Raw genomic sequence first — 20696 nt, forward strand, 5'->3', positions numbered from 1 at the left:
ACTGGAATGTAGAAATTGAGGGATATAACCTGTTCAAAAGAAATAGGCCAAACAGGAAGGGAGGAGGAGTAGCATTATATGTAAAGGATGTGTGCACTTGTGAAGAAATCCATGACCTGGGGCAATGTGGGGCACGGAAGGCAGATTGAGAGTGTATGGGTAAAAATCAGGAGAGAGAAACTACAGTGATGTTACTGTGGATGTCTGTGTGTAGACCTCCAAGCCAGACTGAAGACTTGGATGCCTTTCTGGAACAGATTACCAAACATTCAAAATGAGAGATAGAGTTGTCAACTTCCCCAATATCTGTTGAATCTCAAACTCTGCCAAGAATGCAAGATCCCACAAATTCCTCCATTGCCTCACTGACAATTTCATTTCCCAGAAGGTGGAAAAAGCAACAAGGGGATCATCTATCTTGGACCTGGTCCTCACCAACAGGGAGGAACTGATTGATGAAATGGAAGTACTGGGAATCTTGGAAGGAAGTGATCATGTCCTCTTGGGTTTCATGATACAGAGGCAGGGAAAGCTGAGTGTAGTCACACATGTACTCTAGACTTTAAGAAGGTCCATTTCAAAAAGGTTAAGAAGATACTGGGTGAGATTCCCATGGTCAGAAATACTCAAAAGAGAAGGGTGTCCAAGATGGATGGGAGTTTCTTAAAGGTGAAATACTGAAGGCAAAAAGGCACACAATTCAAAGAAGAATGAAAAGTGGGATGCATCTAAAGAAACCAGTGTGGCTCAGCTTACAGATGAGATGAGAAGGGAAAGTATAAGAAATGGAAGAAAGGGGAAATTGTGAAGGAAGCTCTTGCAGGGAGAAGGTCAGGTGGACGAAAGCTTAGAACAGGCATCCCCAAATTCAGCCATCCAGATGTTTTGGGACTACAATTCCCATCATCCCTGACCACTGGTCCTGTTAGCTAGGGATGATGGGAGCTGTAGTCCCAAAACATCTGGAGGGCCAAGTTTGGGAATGACTGGCTTAGAATGAGCTCAGGCTTGCAAGAGAAGTTAAAAATAATTTTGAAAGGTTTCTTCGGCTACTTTCAAAGCAAGAGGAAAAATATGCAAGTGGTAGGCCCTCTGCGTGGAGAAGATGGATAAATGCTATTGGGTAATAGAGAGAAGGTGGAACTGCTCAACATCTACTTTGTCTCTGTCTTCACCCAGAAGGAAAGCAGTGCCCAACCTGTTGGTAACAGAATAAACAATATGAAAGCTGGGTGCAGCTTTGAACTTCCTGATTCAAAGAGGCTGAGCATGAAATGAAAAGGAATATGAAATGGTAAAATAGGTAAAAGATAAAGGACCCCTGGACAGTTAAATCCAGTCAAAGGCGACTATGGGGTGCGGCGCTCATCTCGCTTCAGACTGAGGGAGCTGGTGTCATGTGGCCAGCACGACTAAACTGCTTCTGGCACAACAGGACACCGTGACTGAAGCCAGAGCGCATGGAAACGCTGTTTATGGTACCTATTTATCTACTTGCACTGGTATGCTTTTGAACCGCTAAGTTGGCAGAAGCTGGGACAGAGCAATGGGAGCTCACCTGTTGTGTGGATTTGAACCGCTGACCTTCCAATCAGCAAGCCCTAGTGGCTCAGCAGTTTAGACCACAGCACCACCTGCGTGCCTCTGCAACATGAAATGACCTCCCTGCTAAGAACAAATAATGTCAACTGTTTACATAAAAATCAAACATATTACTATGAAAGAAGCAAAGGGTGACAAAGGATTGAGAGTGTAAAAAATCATATGCTGTGTAGGGTTCTTAATAAATTAAGAATGCTTAATTAACCCTTCATTGCATAGTAAAAATGCATTATACAACAGAGATTTTAAGTCAGATATAAACATGTTTCAGATGTTACTAAAGGCAAAGGACCCCTGACCATTAATTCCAGTCGCGGACGACTCTGGGGTTGTGGCGCTCATCTCGCTTTATTGGCCGAGGGAGCTGGCATACAGCTTCCGGGTCATGTGGGCAGCATGACTAAGCCGCTTCTGGCAAACCAGAACAGCACATGGAAATGCCGTTTACCTTCCCCCCAGAGCAGTACCTATTTATCTATTTGCACTTTGATGTGCTTTTGAACTGCTATGTTGACAGGAGCTGGGACCGAGCAATGGGAGCTCACTCTGTTGTGGGGATTTGAACCGCCGACCTTCTGATCGGCAAGCCCTAGGCTCAGTGGTTTAGACCACAGCGCCACCCATGTCCCACAGATGTTACTAATGAGTACCAAATGCAATATTTAGTTTATTATCATTAGTATAAGATTTCTCCCAAAGTGCATTAGCATAGCTGGCAAACTTGGAAATTCTTTTTAAAAACACTTTAAAAACTGGACTCATCCAGATACTTTAATAACCCTCCTCTGCTCAGAAAACAAAACCATCAATGACCACTATCTTATGCCAAACACAAATACAGTGGTGCCCCGCTAGACGAAAATAATTCGTTCTGTGAAAATTTTCGTCTAGCGGGTTTTTCGTCTAGCGAAGCGGCAATGACAGCCGCGCTTTCGCTAGACGAAAAGGAAAAAAAAAAGACGAAAAATTTTCGTCTTGCGAGGCAGCCCCATAGACAAATCCGTCTTGCGGGGCAGCCTTCCGCTAGACGAATGCCTTCGTCTAACGAGTTTTTCGTCTTGCGAGGCATTCGTCTAGCGGGGCACCACTGTATGAATTTTTAACACACTGCAGTCCATGGTTGATATGGTTTTCCTACTTTGTGCCTTATCTCTAAAGTGCTTTTAAACAGCATTACAGTCTCTTTTTTTAAATAACATGCAAATGTTCAGAGACTTTTTAATTTCAGTATTTGATATTTGTTAGTATGTTAAATTTAAGACCCGTTTACACAACATATTTTTCTCCATAAGAACAGTGGAGTGTGTCCATGCATGTAGGAAAATAACTTGTTAGCCACCATATCACAGATAAGTCTTTAGCTAAGATTCCTGCATTGCAGGGGGCTGGACTAGATGACCCATGGGGTCCCTTCCAACTCTACAACTTATGATTCTAAGTCACCTTCTGTAATAAAAAAACACCTCATGATTGCAGAAATAGCTGCTGATCCATTAGCTCGTATACTCATTTTCCACACCCAAGTCTACAGCCCCCCAAAAAAGTATTAAAAATTGAGACTGAGGGGAGAAATGCATTTTGTTAGGTAGCCGAACATTTCCCAGTCTTCTAAGGCAATCTACTGAGGAATTGTTAACTTGTTTACTTGAACATTTTCGTGTGTGTTGTAGAACTGAAAATAACAGAAGCCTCACACTAAATCAGATTGAGACCTTGTGGCTCTCACATGTTCCATTCTCTTCTCCACCCATCCCACCCCAAATGCTTACACAAAAGTAAATATATGCTAGCATCCCCCCCACCCAATTTCATATTCAGAATCTGTTGCAAAATAAATTCCTTTGGCTCTTCAGGGTATGAAGGTTTCCTAGGCCTACATCTTGGGACCCTGCTGTGCTGTGCTATGTGTTCAAACAAGCAGTGGACATTAGAATAGACTCTAGAGAATATAAACTGTGGTGGAGACCTGACAGATAAAGGATCACAGAAAGGTATGATGGAGCTAGGTGAAAGCACTAAACCACAATAAATACAGATTGTGGCTAAGAATATGAGCTATGAACAGGCCAGTTTCAGATCACAAACTTGCTAGATTACTTTAAGCCATCCACTCAGTCCCCATTTGAGGATTATAATAGTGTCCTGTCTTACCGGAGCCTTGTATGGGATTATTAAGGCTTAAAATGTTTTGCATTATTCATATATCCTGCCTCTCTCAATGTGGCTTACAAAACACAATACAGGAGCGGAAGATAACATGGCACCCATAAAGGGTGGGATCAGGTTTGTTCAGAGAGAATTTCCTCTCCTTGTCCTTGTTCTTCCCTGGTGATACACCTGGCAGCAGCTCCCTCCAAAATCTTCTTAGACAAGGGGGTAGGGTTGAGCAGTTGGATCTCATTCAGCTCTGATGAAGTAGCCTTCCGATGCTGGCAGATGGCAGGCAGCAGGTCTTAAAAGTGATTATTCTTAGTATTTACATTTGGGGGTGTCCTTTACTCTACATTGCCCCTCACTTATTCCACAGGTAGTTTTACGGCACATCAAGGCAATGGCATACCAGTGAGCTCTAATAGGAAAGCAATGAACTAACACTGAAGGGGGTGGGGGTGGGGTGGGGGTGGAAGTGGATATGTCCTAAGAGGTCCATGCTTAAATATAAGCATGAACTCCAACCCACACCTTCCAAAATTTCAGAACTGTAGATTAAAATGTGCCAGATAATTTCACTATCATTTACCTCTAAGATTAATATTTCTATAAAGACTGGTACAATTTTGTCCTCATCACATACTTATTTGTTGGTGCTTCCAATATGGACAGGTACTATTATGTTTGCCCATTTATGGATTACAGGAATAAATAGAGCCAGAGATCCGATGATTGAAACCAGAAGGAACGTCCATAAGAACACACGATCAAGCACCTGAGCTATAAATTTCCAGTCTTCAACAACCTAGAGAGAGAAGAAAGAAAATCAGTACCTTTTCTTAAAAACACTCCAGAATATTTGTACAGACACTACAACTAAAGAGTAATAATAATAGCACAAGCTCTACTGTCTCTCTTATCGGGCTAGATGCGAAACTAAATTGCCCCAAACATTAACTTATTGTGGCTCCCTTTATATCACAATGAAATGCTTGTTCCTAGGGAATAGCCACATATGATTTAAAATGGGGCAGGGAGCCTATTTGTTGCACCACAAAGGCATAACATTTTAAATAAGGATTTCTGCATTATCTCCGAAAGTGTCCATTTTCACCTTTGAAATTATTCTCATGCAAAAGTTGCCTTGTTACTTCTACTGGAGATCATGGTGTCTGAAAATATGAGGTATCTACAGTGCTGGACCTATTTGAAATGAGCAGGCAAGGATTTTAGTTATGATTAACTCCACAACTGCACATGCTCTTGTTCCAGACCGCCAGCCTCAACAGTTGACTGCAACGTTAACTAATACACACACCTCACGTACTTCATTCTCCTTGACAATGTGCCTTGTAATATATCGGATAGAATTTAGGGCGGCTTCCAAGGTAATCCGAGACGCCTCAGAACCTTCCTCATTGCTGGCATCCCCCTCCTGAGTGAAATACCTGTCGACATGGCTTCTCATACAAAGCAGTTTGGGAAGTTTGTGAAGGAATATCCTGCGGACCCAAGGTGCCATTGCATCGTGCGTAGATGAGGACCGATGATGAACATTAATAGCAAAGACAGTTATTACAATGGATAACGTAACAAATATCATCGTGAATACCAAGTACTCGCCGATAAGAGGTATAACTTTGGAAGATGATGGTATGATTTCTTCAATGACAAGCAGAAAGACAGTTAAGGAAACGAGAACGGATGTGCACAAAGAAATTTTCTCACCTTCATAAGATGGAAGGTAAAAGACAAGGACGGTTAAGAATGACAACCCTATGCAGGGAATAATAAGGAACAGTGTATAAAAGAGAGGCAGGCGTCTAATTATAAATGAGTAGGTAATAAATGGATACCAGCAACACCCATCAGTTCTTTTCCCTCTGATCCCTGTTGCCATTACTATTTCCCATTCTCCATTATCAAAGAAATCTCTCTTGTCTACTTCATCGTCCACTAGAATTATGTCAACTTGTGAGCCATCATACGTCCAGGATCCAAACTTCATGGAGCAGTTCTGGCGGTCAAATGGAAAGTAAGTGACATCTATGGTACAGGAGCTTTTGTAATTTGCTGGAGGAGTCCAAGCAATTGTGCCATCGTGTTTCACTACTGTTTTGGTAGATGTTCCTTCAAAACGACCATCTGCACTGAAAAAATATTCAACGAAAAGTTATTTAAAAATGTAACATGCTGAAATTATTTTCCTCAAACATTTTACTTGGTTATTTTCAGATGTTTATGTGATGCTCTTAACAGTGACACCCAGTACAGAATGAGGTAAAAAGAAATGGCTTTTTGTATTTTGTTTGAAAACAACAAGCAATGCACACTAGCAATCCAGCAAGACAATTGTTACCTTGAAGCCATTGCTAATATGCTGGGAAGAGAACGGATGGGAAAGAAATACCCTTTGATGCGGGCAAATGGGCAATGGAGACAGGGAGTCACCCAAAACTCTAGCTCAAGAACCCATACACATTCAAACTGCAAAGAAGGAATGGTTCTTATATCTGGTTTGAAATCAACAAGCAATGCATTTGCTGTATTAAAACTGGTGTGCTAAATAGGCATTCTGCAAGCTGGAGATTTGTTTGAAGAACGATTTCACCCATTCATTCTTTGTATGTTTGTAATATATTTAATTGATTTATACCAAGTTATGCTGAAGGCTATGAATGTCAAGATCCATAATAAAGGTCTTTTATTCTTTCCTGAAAATTCATGTAAGAGTTAGTTCTAGGAATCGAAGTGGCCTGATCAATCCTGAGACTACATTGGGGGGCCCCAATATGCCATGGCTTCTAAGGTCACACGCAAAGTTCTGCAGTTTATATGTGGCAGCATCTGCAGCACACAGAGGAAAGCTGAGCTCCAAAACTTTCTGAAGACACCTTCTCCTATTTCAAGGAGTCACTCATTCCTCTGCTTACACCTGTAGTAACTACCGTTCTGCTTGCATTTCACTATCTCTTCTAACACTCCACTTTTGCTCTTACAAAATGAATGGCTAAAGGGCCCCTTTTAATTTTTACTTCTTTTATCTAACGAAGACCATGTGGCTGCCATTTGGTGAGATACAAATCACTCAGGTAGTATTCTGTCAAATGTCTCTTTCACCACACAGCATACGTAACTGCAGAATATACATCTCTCCAGCAAACATTATATATTTCATGGTTTGAAACTATTACTCTCATTTGAAAACTCTGCATGAATGCCAGGCTATTGTGCCAAATATTTCATTTCAGAAAAAAAGATGCTCTCGACGCTAGAAATTTCAAAATACAACTTATTCAAATTATTTCTCTCTTTAATTTCTGGAGCGGTAATAATTGTGTTAAAAAACATTAAATGCTTACTTGTCATACAAAACAATATCTGGGATCCATATAGACTCTGAAGGGACACGGATAGATGTTATTCCAGCATAGTCTTTAGGGTCCCACTTCAGTTTTACATCAATCCATTCCTACAAAGAGAGTAAAGATAGTATTCATTGATAAACTAATTTATTTACTTTACAGTGCAATTATATACAAGTCTATTCAGAAATAAGCACCACTGAATTCAACGGGATTTATTCCCAGAATAGTGTGCATAGGATTTCATCACCGCTGTAGCAACTTGCTTGGCAGGGGGTTGGACTGGATGGCCCTTGTGGTCTCTTCCAACTCTATGATTCTATGAACTTGGTTATTTGAGTCTACACTGAATAATACATCTCAGTCGCATCCGAACAGTATACATCAACATCCTTCCCAACATTATGGTTACAGTCCAAACTTTTTCCTAATATACTACTCACCTGCTTCAACCAAACATTTGTTGTCATCAGTTGATTTTTCTCATCCTATTGAGAAAAAAAGCATTTTATATGAATGACAGTACAGTACACTTCTTTCACTTCCCGACAGTGGTCAATAACATATGGCATATATTCTACAGCTCTCATCAGGGCAGGCTCCAGGCTGACACGTGAATTTCTCAAAATGCCCCAGACTAACACTATGTTGTGGTTGCTCTGGGGCATTGGAGAAACTTTAATCTATTTATTATTGGCTGCAAAGTTTTGCTTTTCAATTTTTTTTAAATTTTTCTACACCAGAGTATGGAAAGTCATCAGAGAGATACTTACATAATAATGGTTCCAGTTACAGGTGGGTAGCCGTGTTGGTCTGCCATAGTCAAAACAAAATCAAAAATTCTTTCCAGTAGCACCTTAGAGACCAACTGAGTTTGTTCTTGGTATGAGCTTTCGTATGCATGCACACTTCTTCAGATACACTGAAACAGAAGTCACCAGATCCTTAAATATAGTGAGGGAGTGGGGAGGGGTATTGCTCAGAAGGGTGGTGGGAATGGGTGATCACACCTATCAGCTGATCACCTTGTTCTTTGTTCAGTCGTTCAGTTGTGTCCGACTCTTCATGACGCCATGGACCAGAGCACGCCAGGCACCCCTATCCTTCACTGCCTCTTGTAGTTTGGCCAAACTCATGCTAGTCGCTTCAAGAACACTGTCCAACCATCTCATCCTCTGTCGTCCCCTTCTCCTTGTGCCCCCCATCTTTCCCAACATCAGGGTCTTTTCAAGGGAGTCTTCTCTTCTCATGAGGTGGCCAAAGTACGGGAGCCTCAACTTCAGGATCTGTCCTTCCAGTGAGCACTCAGGGCTGATTTCTTTAAGGATGGATAAGTTTGATTTTTTTGCAGTCCATGGGACTCTCAAGAAACTTAGTTGGTCTCTAAGGTGCTACTGGAAGGATTTTTTTTTATTTTTTATTTTGTTTTGACTATGGCAGACCAACATGGCTACCTACCTGTAACTTTTGCTTGACATACCCAGACTTACCAAGCGGTAAGTCAGAAATAACCTGAGAATGAATGCTGGTTTATTTATACCTTAAAGCTCATTGTTTATTTGAAACAAATAAACCATTGACTGGATTTTGAAAACACAACAAGGCATAGTATGGCTTGTATGAGCTACAAGAGGACGCAATAGGGAAAAGGCATACTCATGATTAAACTATGCTTTAAAGCAAACCCTGGCTTTTTATAACATGCAAACCAGGCCAGTGTGAACAGATAGCATATGAATGCATGGTTCCTTCCTCTTATCCTCTCAACAGCAAGTGACCAATAACACACGTACAACTTTTCCAACCCCAGCACCCTGTGTGGAGTTATGGCATCCTCTGTATGGGGAGAAGAGGCTCTGTGGAAAAGCCAGGGATGCTGTTCAGACTATGTGCTTCTGACAAGCAACTACTTTACGCTACCATGCCTGACAGCAGAGGTTTCCAACATACCACATCCACTAACTGGGAAATTGCAAGGCCAAACTTCACTTTGATTGTGTCGTTCAGACGCTCTACTGGGCGAACCCATCTCTCATAATCTTCAAATAAGTATTTAAACAGACGGTCTTCACTTTTAGCAATAAAGGAAGGTTCAGACGTACCTGTACAGATGGAAAAGAGAGATAACACAAACATTACAATTCTCCTACTTTGTATACAGGTGGCAACCATTTTGCACGTGCTCAATTGGCACACAACCACGGACATGCACGCCATTTTTGGCCCTGGGAAGGGTGGAACAGGGTAGGCTTATACCCACTCCACTGACACACACGACGACATGGAACACAACCCGTGTAAACGGGGAACTGCCTGTATAGGAAGAAAAAAGAAGGAACAATTTATGCTCTTTTTCAAATTTGACTTATGACTTAATACAAGTAAGGTAAAATGGGCATGATAGTCATGTCAGTTTGCATTTCTTGGTGCAGAAAGTATTGATCTAATGTGTAGAGGTTTTTCCTATTCAAATTCATTCAGTAGGTTTCTGGAAGCTTCTCTGTGTGAAAGAAGCTTCATAATGTTTGGGTTATACCTTCAGAGAAGCTAAGTACAGCTGACTTAAACTGGTTCTCTTATCTCTTTCTGTTAAGGTGATGCTGACTATAAATATAGGCCAGAAGGAGCATGGGTCTTACTTTCTCTTTCTGTCTCTCTTCCTTCTGGTGTGGTGCTCTGTACATAGCACGCTTAGTGTTATGGTTTAGTCTTGTTATAAGTTTATAAGTTTTTGTAAGTGCTGCAACTGGATTGTTTATGGACTGTGCCAATCCTGAATGTATTGGATTTGTGACCATTATGCTCATCTGCCTTCAGTAGCAGTAAAGCTCTGCTGGATGAAATACAATTGCCACTGGTCTATTTTGGGGGACTCTGCATCGTGTTTACCGTAAGTTTTTCCTTCTCCAGAGAAGGCACAACAATTCAGTGGATGAGAAGGGCAAGTACAGGCAACCTCCCATTTACGTGGGGGTTACGTGCATTTGTGGTCACAGTTTATGACCCCACATACCCTGTTAACCATCCTGTGGCCATACAGTCGTACCTTGGATCCCAAACGCCTTGGTACTCGGATGTTTTAGCTCCTGAACGCTGCAAACCCAGAAGTTAGTGTTCCGATTTACAAACGTTCTTTGGAACCCGAACATCCGACGTGGCTTCCGATTGGTTGCAGGAACTTTGGTTTCTGAACGTTTTCAAAGTTGAGTGGACTTCTGGAACGGATTTCGTTCAACTTTCGAGGTACCACTGTTTATAAATCTGAGTTTCCATGAAATATTAACTTCCTCACCACCACCACCACCCTGGCTGAAAAATCACGTTATGCAATCTGGAGCAATTTGAGAAAGCATTTGAGAAAGTAGTAGATGCAGAAGATGTGAGTGCTGACACCACAATATTCTGCTAAATTTGGCTCATATCCTAATTTTACCATGATGGTAGTGTTGAAAAAGCTACAAAACTTCAATGCTGAAAACAGAATTTATAGGTAAACATCAGCAGACACTACATTAGATGCCAAGGAAATAAAGAATTACCGGTACACAACTTTTAGAAGACATCTGAATGCAGCCCTAGATTGGGAATTTTTTATGATGATGTTTTATTGTGTTTCTATATGCATTAGAGGCCTCCCAGAGTAGCTGGGGTGGCCCAGCCAGATGGGCGGGGTATAAATGATGAAACAACAACAACAACAACATATTGCAAGCTTAGCAATGAACCAGTGAGAAATATAAGGTTGTTACAAGGAACGCAATTCGGTTCTATATTTATGCCTTGTTTTTTTAAATTAAAAAATCTAATTTCTCTCTCTCTCTCTCTCTCTCTCTCACACACACACACACACACAAATCTTAACATGTTTTAACATAAAATGTAAATTGCTTTATCTGTTGACCTCCCATCCTTCGCTTCCATGGTTTCCATATTTACCCTTAGATGCTGCATATTTCACCCAGTCCTCCTATACTATTCAAAACGCTGGTGGCTGTTACAGCTTTCCTTCCCCCCTCTGTGCAGTGGCAATCTCAGATTAAGAGCTTAACAGAGCAAATAAATGTTCCCTTCTGAATTATTTGGAAAGCAGCTGGCATTTTGTAGACATTAATGTAAGGACAATTATTCAAATTGTGGCCTTGCAAGCTGTCTGGCAAAGCCACTGGCAATAGCAATAATGCTGTGGCCGGCTGTCATACAGGCAAGCTTTAGAAAGGTCCCCTTGTGAATTTCACCAGCCATCTGTTAAGAGGTGCTGAAATCATGCCTAAATTTTAGTAAACAGACTGATCTAGTGCATGCTGACTCAGATGTAAGTCCCACTGAATTCATAGGGAATTCAGTGCATGGGATTAAACCCCAAAATTACATACATACATACATACATACATACATACATACATACATACCAAGCTGTTGAGTTTTAATCACTGTGCCCAGAAAGCAATTGTTATGGGGGCAAAGAAGTGAAAGAAAAAGAAAGAAGGAAGGAATTGTGGGATGCAAAGTAAGATGGCTGTAAGGTATTCCTATTATAGCCACATAGTTTATTTTGTGAAGTTTATGAATGCAAATTGACATTTTATGTAAATGTATATGCAAATTAGGCACAGCCTTCAGGCTCCTAGAGAGTTGCAAAATCAAGTCTCCAATGCAGCAAGGCCTGTGTGCAGGTACATAATCTGTTCTAGCTGCACTGCACTGTAAACAACTATTTTCCAGTGCCAGCTACACAGAATTGTATTGCCACACAGCTCCACTGGCTTTCACAGTGATCATTGCCAACATATCCATATTAGCATTCTCATTTGGGGAGTTACATAAGCACTCCTCTTGCTCTAATTTCTCTGTAGCCTACCAAAAAATTTGCATTATTGGAAGGAGAGCATAAGACAATCAAAGGAAAACCACAGGAGTAAAGCATTCATATTTGAAACCAGCAGCTACAGCTCCATTCTCAAAAATGTTTAATACACTGTACTCTTGCTTGAGGACAAACATCTGTAGAGAACCATAATGACTTATGGTTTAATCAAAGAGTTTGTAAACCGCATTTCAGTGACAGTTATATATGAAGCGGTTCTGCAGTATTGCAACAAGGATTATGTGCACATTACTTGTTAACCTTAACTGGCACACACCCAAATCCGACGCCCGTTTAGTTTAAAGCAATTCCTTACAAATGGAATTTCCAGCAGAGTCCTCCGTGATGTTCTAGTACAGTGGTACCTTGGTTCTCAAACACCTTGGTACTCAAACAACTTGGAACCCAAACACTGCAAACCCAGAAGTTAGTGTTCTCTGAACATTTTTCGGAAGCCAAACGTGCTGTGTTTTGAGTGTTACGCTTCCAATTTGAGTGCCACACCGAGGTCTGTTTTTGCTATTTATTTTGCATTTTTGCGGCTTTTTTGTTTTGCTTTTGTGACTGTGTAGAACCCAGTTCAGCTACTGATTGATTGTGTGACTACAGTACATTGTTTACTCTTTCATTTTATGACTCAATGGTCTCATAAAAGACCATGTTACATTCATGCTAAATTGCTGTTTTAGGGGTTGTTTTTAGAAGTTTGCAACAGATTAATCCATTTTGCATTACTTTCTATAGGAAAGTGCGCCTTGGTTTTGGAACGGACTTCCAGAATAGATTAGGTTTGAGAACCAAGGTACAACTGTATGTTCTACTGAGTTCATCTGAGCTTACACTGAGATTGCAACCTCATTTTAACAGCCTTCCTGTCCCCAAATGTGATAAATAGAATTTTTATTTTCTAAAAAATAGAGTACTGAGTAACTTCTCCAAACCACTTAGTACGCTAGGGCATTAACATTCTACTTTGCATGTTTAGCACTTTTAGAGTGGAAAACACCATGCAAACTAATAATAATAATAATAATAATAATAATAATTTATTTGTACCCCACCCATCTGGCTGGGGTTCCCCAGCCACTCTGGGCTGCTTCCAACAAAGATTAAAAATACATTAAAACAAGTTCATTGTCCAATGCACTGTGGGACTGAGTTTGACAATACCTATGGCTGAGGTTGTACTCATGATTAACAGGGGTTGGTGCCTAAATCCAGTAATCAGGCCATAGGACCTCAACACCTCTCAGCTCAGCGAGAAGCAGAAAACTCCCACCTGTTACCTCATAGCTACAGAATTAGATTGAAATCCTATACACAGGTATTCAGGAGAAAGTCCCATCTGCTGGTCTTTATACCCAAGAGGGTCAAGTCTGTATGGAAAGGCGTGTTTTTTCAAATATTAAGTCATTTAGAGCCAGTGTGGTGTAGTGGTTAAGAGCAGTGGACTCGTAATCTGGTGAACCGGGTTCGCGTCTCCACTCCTCCACATGCAGCTGCTGGGTGACCTTGGGCTAGTCACACTTCTCTGAAGTCTCTCAGCCCCACTCACCTCACAGAGTGTTTGTTGTGGGGGAGGAAGGGAAAGGAGAATGTTAGCCGCTTTGAGACTCCTTCAGGTAGTGATAAAGCAGAATATCAAATCCAAACTCTTCCTCTTCTTCTTCTCCTCCTCCTCCTCCTCCTCCTCCTCCTCCTCCTCCTCCTCCTCTTTTGGTGGCTTCATTTTGGACCAATGGAAATTTCTAAGTCCTCTTCGAGAGCAACCCCATATACAGCACATTAGTAAATTTCAGATTGGATTACTGCAGAGTATGAAATATAGTGGCCAAGTCATCTCTATCAAAAAGGGGGGGGGGCATTACTGGCAAACCAGACAAAGCTTGAAATAGGCACACCTAGTCTCTGACAATGATGAATCCAGAAGCAACCCCAATCTACGGACCTGCTCCTTCCAGGGGAACACAACCATCCAAAACAGGCAGTCTCCCCACTTTCTAGACTCAACAACTTGGAAGGCATAGCACCCCGTCTTTTCAGGATTCAGCTTCAGTTACTGGTGCACATCCAGCCCATCTCCACCTCTGAGCACCAGTCTAGTTCAACTGTCTCTCCCGATTCATATGGAACAGAAAGACAAAGGCAAACAACCAGATTTATACTACTGTTGTAACTGATGTCATGAAACAGAAGTTTGACTAGAAGCATCACTGCATTTCTTCCATTGTGATATTCAGTCTCCTAGCTTTGCATTTTTAAAAATTAAAATGTTAAAATGCTCAACTTGATGTTCTCAATATTTACAAGTCTCATTTTTCTTCTTCACATCACACCAAGTATTAAAACTGAGCAAAAGTTTTGAGACAGTATTTTCATACCACCCCACACAGAAAGCAAGCTTAAATACTGCATTTCCGCAATTTAGCTATTATGACTCAAAATGCATACTTCATTTTTCTTTTATTTACTAAATGTCTTTCCCATCTACTTGGCAAGAATACCAGGCAGTTCAAATACATTCAATAAAACAAAAAATTTACCAAGCTGGAGTCTACAGGATTCTATATCCTGTTTTTCCACTGTAATCCTAATGCTTTCAGTTTTTGCGTACATTTTTGTTTTGCTTTATTGTGCATTTCTAAACTAACTTCTGTTCTACTTATTTCTGGAAGGTTAGTTATTTAGAGATCCATTCTGTGTACCTCCTGAAGAAGATTCCCATGCCCCATATAAATATATAGGAAGCAGCATCAGAACAGTAGCAGCAAAATGTGTATAAGGAAGCAAGAAAGTATGTCAAATCTACCATTATGATTCTGTAAGCTGAGCAAAAAGCAATATGCTTAATAAGAACAAATTTGCTTGTTTGTGTTTAACAAGGTAAAGGAAGGGACATAAATATGTCCCAGAGCAGAGAACATTCAATATATGAACATAATGAATAAAATAGGTAAAAGGGATTATGTATGAATAAAAACCAGAATGAAGTGTAGTCACAGTATCATCAGTTTTTTTCTGCAGAACAGAATTGCAAATCTGCTTCCACATTGTCTCCCTAGGGTTACAGTATCAATGTTCAAAGCCCTCAATTGTCCTTCAAATAAGCCTTAAATCATCAGAAATCCCGCCAAAGCAAGGAAACATTCAGCATATAACATGTCAGAAGCCTGTATCCATTTAAATGCCTGCAGGATTCTCATCCCCAACCAAAACAACCACCTTCAACTATTAGTTTTAAATTCCAGTATCCAACATCATCCCTTTGTAAGACAAAAAACAGACTTCTGCATCTTTTCTGGACAGCCCCCTAAAAGCTAGCCTAGAAAAGTCAGATTGATAAGTCTTTGCAGGGCAATCGCCCTGCCCAAAATGGGGGTGGGAGGGGGGTTAGGGGAAAGTCAAAGAGATCACATACTCCCCTGCTAAAATCCTACTTTATCATAATTCTGAGCAAAATGATCCATGAGAATTGCTTGAATGATATGAAACTATACAAAATGCTCTTCCTTTCCTCTCACAAGTTAGCAACCAATTTACAGCAGTTATGTGCATACTGACCCAGAAGTCTTTTAAAAATATAATTGGAACAACAAAGATCTCTGCATTTTTGTCATAATTCCAAAGGGATATGAATGCAGCCAACCCATTGCATACTATAGCCACTTACCTGGGAGCAAGTACCACTTGAACTCAACGTGGTTTACTTCTGAGTAGGCATATAGAGAAATGCCCTTACCTGGGATTCAATCCTTTGGAAAGCCAGGATGGCTTCCTTCCCGGTGGACAAATGTAGGATGAGGCTATTCAGTACCGATTACCGTGTGTACTTGTTTCAGTATCATCCCAGAAATACGCATTTACAGTACATAAAAGTTACTTTATCCGTTTTTAGTATTACCACGGGCTCTGAAATCACCACACACACAGTGAGGGTACATCAATATTTCCCAGAGGGGTAGGAGAACGGACTGCACCAAAAACAACCGAGTGTCTGGTAGCACCTTGGAGACTTAATGAATTTAACTCGACCTACGATTTCCCGGTCCAGCCCATCCGATGTATGGATCGCTTTGCTATGAATGTCGCCAACACGATTGGCGGCGTATTTAGAAGCGCTTCAGAGAAAAGCAAATGCACGCATAAATCCTATGCACCGTGACGCGTGCTTCGTTGTTTTTTTCTAATGCATTCCCACAAGCCTCCCTCTCTCTCATTCAAGGTTTAAAAGAGGCATTCCCGCCGCGGGCCCACCGTCCCCCCTCGGGGCGCAGCAGCTGCCTCCCCGGGGACCCCTCGCCGGCAGCCCGTCCCCGCTTACCCGGGGGGGGAGGCGCTCCTCCCGTCCCCGCCAGCAGGTGCAGGAGCAGCAGGAGGCCGGCGGGCACCGGGGCGCCTCGCCGCAGGGACCCCGCCGCCATGGCTCGGCTCAGCTAGGACGGAGCGGCGGCGGCGGCGGTGGCGGCGCCTCGGGAGCATCTGGCGGCTGGACTCGCGGCCGGCCGGTGACTGAGGAGGAGGCCCCGCCCCCGAGTGGGAGGGGCGAAAGGGGCGGGGGGAGGGGCTCGGGTGGGGTGGGGCGCCCTGGCCTGACGCGCCGCCCCTTCGCTCCGCGCCACCGGCCGCGTTGAGCCGAGAAGCAAAAGCGGCAAGGCGCGCTTCTCTGATTCCTTTACTAAATCCACGAGATGGAAGCACAAAGGCAAGCTGTACAAAGGTCTCCAGGCGAAAACACCTTTTGCAAGAATCCATAGTAGACCCACCCAAACAAGCACAGTTAGCACACGCACACCCCCAAAATAATTACTTGCGCATTTCTTTCTTTCTTTGCTGAATGAAATTGTCTTAAATAGCTGCTGTGAGCTATCTTGAGCGGTTGTGGAAAGATTTTGAGTATTTCAATTAAACAAATGGCAGTGAGTAAAGCCATCAGCAGGATCAGTCCTCAGACCAAAAGACTCTGCAATACTCCCAATTTTTTGTCAGGATAACAGTACTTGCTACGGCTGAGCCTTCAGATCTGCACACATGTTGCAGTGATAAACACATTGGCAATGGAATCTATTTTTAACAAATTCTATACAGGAAAACCCCCAATAATGAGCCCACCTACTCCCATCATTTGGAACTAAGGACCTGGGTTTTCAGATCAGAGGATAGGACAGGACTTCAGGTCTCGTTTTCACTTCTGCTCCTTTTCTCTTTTTCTTGTTGGAAACAGCATCTTCAGGTATTCCAGTTGCTGATTGTGGTCCTACCCTGTCAAATACTTATTTCACTCATTATAATGCACATCAATCTCTGACTTTTGTCTTCTGGGTTTCTGGGGGTTTTCCAGTTGTTATTCTGTCTCTCACAGCTACAATAAACCTAGCATTAAAATTATGGACTGGTCATTTCTTTGTCAGAGGGCAAAAGGGCAAATTTAGCAGGGGATCAAATACTTTCCCCCCTCACTGTACAGTGTACATGAATCCTGTGAACTAATGTTGAATTTAGTCCACATGGAACTAGTGTGTTGAGTTTATACGAGTCTTAACAGGGCAGGTGGTGGCACCAATGTATATCAACTGACAAGTGCAATCAATTAAATAAATCACATTTCTGTTAGTGAATTCATTCGATTTCAGAATCATGGAGCTGTTAGGGACATGATAAGAAGCACTTTCAATAGCTTGGTTGCAGGCTAAACTGCCTCCATGCTGAAAGTGTCCCAGTGGTAGATGATAAATTTTCTGTGGTCTTTTAAAAGACCACCTGCCCTGTTAAGACTCATATTTTAGAACACCAATCCCACATTAGAGGCAAAATCAGAGAGGCTCCACTGGTTGAACACTTCATTGAAAAAAAACCTACCTTCAACTCTCTCCACTGCTTTTAATGTGTCCAGATTACATTCCCAGATGGAGTCCTAATATATTTATAAACCCAATAAAAATACCTAAAAAGGAAACTAACTAACTAACTAATGCATAAGTAATTACTTTGAGGGTGTGCTATTGTTTAAGATAAAGCTGATTTGGGGGAAAAACTACTTTTCCCATTTCTTATGGACGTTTATTGTTTATAGACAGTTTCGTTGGTAATGGAGGGATGGCAGCTACAGAACCCCTGACAGGTGGCAGATGCCTGGACAACATTCTGCCCCTTCCGAGACAGGAAGAAGCACATAAAGATCGCCTGTATACAGTGCAAAGATAAATAGGGTGGGAGAGAGATTCAAATGCATTATTTGGGTTGTGTGAAAACGTGCATTTGTAGGTGGTCAAAGCGCTGAACTCACTGCAGATGATTGGGGTGTTGTTGTTGTTGTTCAGTCGTTCAGTCGTGTCTGACTCTTCATGACCCCATGGACCAGAGCACGCCAGGCACCCCTATCCTCCACTGCCTCCCACAGTTGGGTCAGATTCATGTTGGTAGCTTTGAGAACACTGTCCAACCATATTGTCCTCTGTTGTCCCCTTCTCCTTGTGCCCTCCATCTTTCCCAACATCAGGGTCTTTTCCAGGGAGTCTTCTCTTCTCATGAGGTGGCCAAAGTATTGGAGCCTCAGCTTCAGGATCTGTCCTTCCAGTGAGCACTCAGGGCTGATTTCTCTAAGGATGGATAAGTTTGATCTTCTTGCAGTCCATGAGACTCTCAAGAGTCTCCTCCAGCAACATAATTCAAAAGCATCAATTATTCGGTGATCAGCCTTCTTTATGGTCCAGCTCTCACTTCCATACATCACCACGGGGGAAAACCATAGCCTTAACTATACGGACCTTTGTCGGCAAGGTGATGTCACTGCTTTTTAAGATGCTGTCTAGGTTTATCATTGCTTTTCTCCCAAGAAGCAGGCGTCTTCTAATTTTGTGACTGCTGTCACCATCTACAGTGATCTTGGAACCCAATAAAGTAAAATCTCTCACTGCCTCCATTTCTTCCCCTTCTATTTGCCAGGAGGTGATGGGACCAGTGGCCATGATCTTAGTTTTTTTGATGTTGAGCTTCAGACCATATTTTGCGCTCTCCTCTTTCACCCTCATTAAAAGGTTCTTCAATTTCTCCTCACTTTCTGCCATCAAGGTTGTGTCATCAGCATATCTGAGGTTGTTGACATTTCTTCCGGCAATCTTAATTCCGGCTTGGGATTCATCCAGTCCAGCCTTTCGCATGATGAATTCTGCATATAAGTTAAATAAGCAGGGAGACAATATACAGCCTTGTCGTACTCCTTTCCCAATTTTGAACCAATCAGTTACTCCATATCCAGTTCTAAATGTAGCTTCTTGTCCCACATAGAGATTTCTCAGGAGACGGATGAGGTAACTTCTCCAGATCCTCTTGTGGGAAGGAGAGAAAGAAGCCATGACCCAACAGCAATTCCACTCAACATGTTGACCAATAGGTGCAGCAATAATAGTAAATACAGATACCGGTAGATATTATGCACCAAGGACCACTGTGTCAGGCTGTTCCAGAGTATTTCAGCCTCAACTTGGGTCATTGACAGCCTCCTTTTTCTGTTGGATGTAAACTCTGCATCCCATAAGATAGATGCAAGTCCAGAGCCTCTGACTACCAGAACAGGATGCAAATATCTGGCTTGTATCCGACGTGAATCATGAATCCTGCTCAGAGTCAGTCAAGTCACCAAAATATGGGCATGACTTAAGTAGATTTGAATAGTAGCAGAAGAATCAACAGCACTATTTGCTCAGAAGAAGTCACTCATTTAATGGGTCTTATTCTCAGGTAACTGCAGTAGGATTGTAGTGAAACCTTCTGCCTTTTAGAAGCATTTAGCAATATAATGGTTTCATATACATAAATATGGCTTTTATATGTAATTAGTGTTATTCATAATTAGACCAACAGTTTTCAAACACATCATTCCATACAATTAATAACCTTTGATCCTCTCTCTCTCTCTCTCTCTCTCTCTCTCTCTCTCTCTCTCTCTCTCTCTCCCTCTCTCCCTCTCTCTCCTTTTTTAAATGGCATTCAGGTTGTGTGAGTGGATATAATGCAAGCAGATAACCATTTAGAGGAATCTGCTTATATAGTACTTTCCTCTCCATATATCATGCACTAGCTTGAGATATTGATTAGAAAGCTCTGCAATAAACCCCTAGCACTTGATTTATTTGACTTATATTTATTTATTTGATGGTTTTCTTCATTGCAGGGTCCCTGCTTCATATACACCAAAATCCTATATTGTATCACATGCCTTTGTCTTTCATTTTACAATGTGTGTGCAACACAAAGAATTAGATGAAGCAATATATTTTCTTCCTACAGCAAAAAAAATGTGTTATAGTGCTGCCCATCAAATTGCATTCAGCAATCAAGCTTTATTTGTGGAGCCAACTATTTCCTGAATCGGCTGTATTGTTCCAGATTTATGGCACTATTTTTATCACCAAATGGATCTAATGTCTTGCTGCAATCTTAATCGTCTGCCTAGGATCACACCTTTAGTGCCTCCATCTCTTGCAGGCCACTTTGACAAGGGGGTGAGGCCACCCACCTGCCAGTCACCTGCCAATCATATAACATTGGGGTGGGGCTGGGGGGCACTATTTAGCCCATTATTCTTAATAAAATATTAATCCCCTGCCCAGTGGTGGACTTTGGTAATATGGTGTCCTGAATGAGGACAAAATCTGGAACCCCCCAAACTTTGAGTAGACACCTGCATAAATATACCCTTTAGGTATTATTGTTAT

The 20696-nt window shown here is 41.8% G+C and overlaps 1 protein-coding gene across 3 annotated transcripts; it reads right to left on the reverse strand.

The window, feature by feature from the left end:
• Window positions 1-4230: 4230 nt before the first annotated feature.
• CHRNA5 (cholinergic receptor nicotinic alpha 5 subunit) lies at window positions 4231-15779 on the reverse strand. Of its 3 annotated transcripts, none has more exons than XM_033160843.1 (6): window positions 15722-15779; window positions 9069-9220; window positions 7562-7606; window positions 7116-7225; window positions 5081-5903; window positions 4231-4558 (listed from the first exon to the last, which is right to left on the reverse strand). In XM_033160843.1, exons 3-6 carry the CDS (start codon window positions 7586-7588, stop codon window positions 4397-4399), a joined length of 1122 nt encoding a protein of 373 aa, XP_033016734.1. In that variant the 5' UTR covers window positions 7589-7606; window positions 9069-9220; window positions 15722-15779; the 3' UTR covers window positions 4231-4396. The 3 variants fall into 3 exon arrangements, with proteins under 3 accessions (XP_033016734.1, XP_033016733.1, XP_033016735.1); XM_033160842.1 differs by having other exon boundaries at window positions 5072-5903; window positions 15722-15776; XM_033160844.1 differs by lacking the exons at window positions 7562-7606; window positions 9069-9220; window positions 15722-15779 and having other exon boundaries at window positions 5072-5898; window positions 7116-7217.
• Between the last annotated feature and the right edge of the window lie 4917 nt (window positions 15780-20696).

This window comes from Lacerta agilis, chromosome 9 (genome assembly GCF_009819535.1).
Source record: "Lacerta agilis isolate rLacAgi1 chromosome 9, rLacAgi1.pri, whole genome shotgun sequence".
In the NCBI taxonomy this organism is placed as follows: Eukaryota; Metazoa; Chordata; class Lepidosauria; order Squamata; family Lacertidae; genus Lacerta; species Lacerta agilis.

Coding starts and splice junctions, on each gene's coding strand:
- CHRNA5 (XM_033160842.1), bottom strand. CDS start 7,588: ATGACAACAAATGTTTGGTTGAAGCAG. Junction 5,904..7,115: donor GATATTGTTTTGTATGACAA/GTAAGCATTTAA, acceptor ATATTTTTTCAG/TGCAGATGGTCGTTTTGAAG. Junction 4,559..5,071: donor AGGAGAATGAAGTACGTGAG/GTGTGTGTATTA, acceptor TTCTCTCTCTAG/GTTGTTGAAGACTGGAAATT.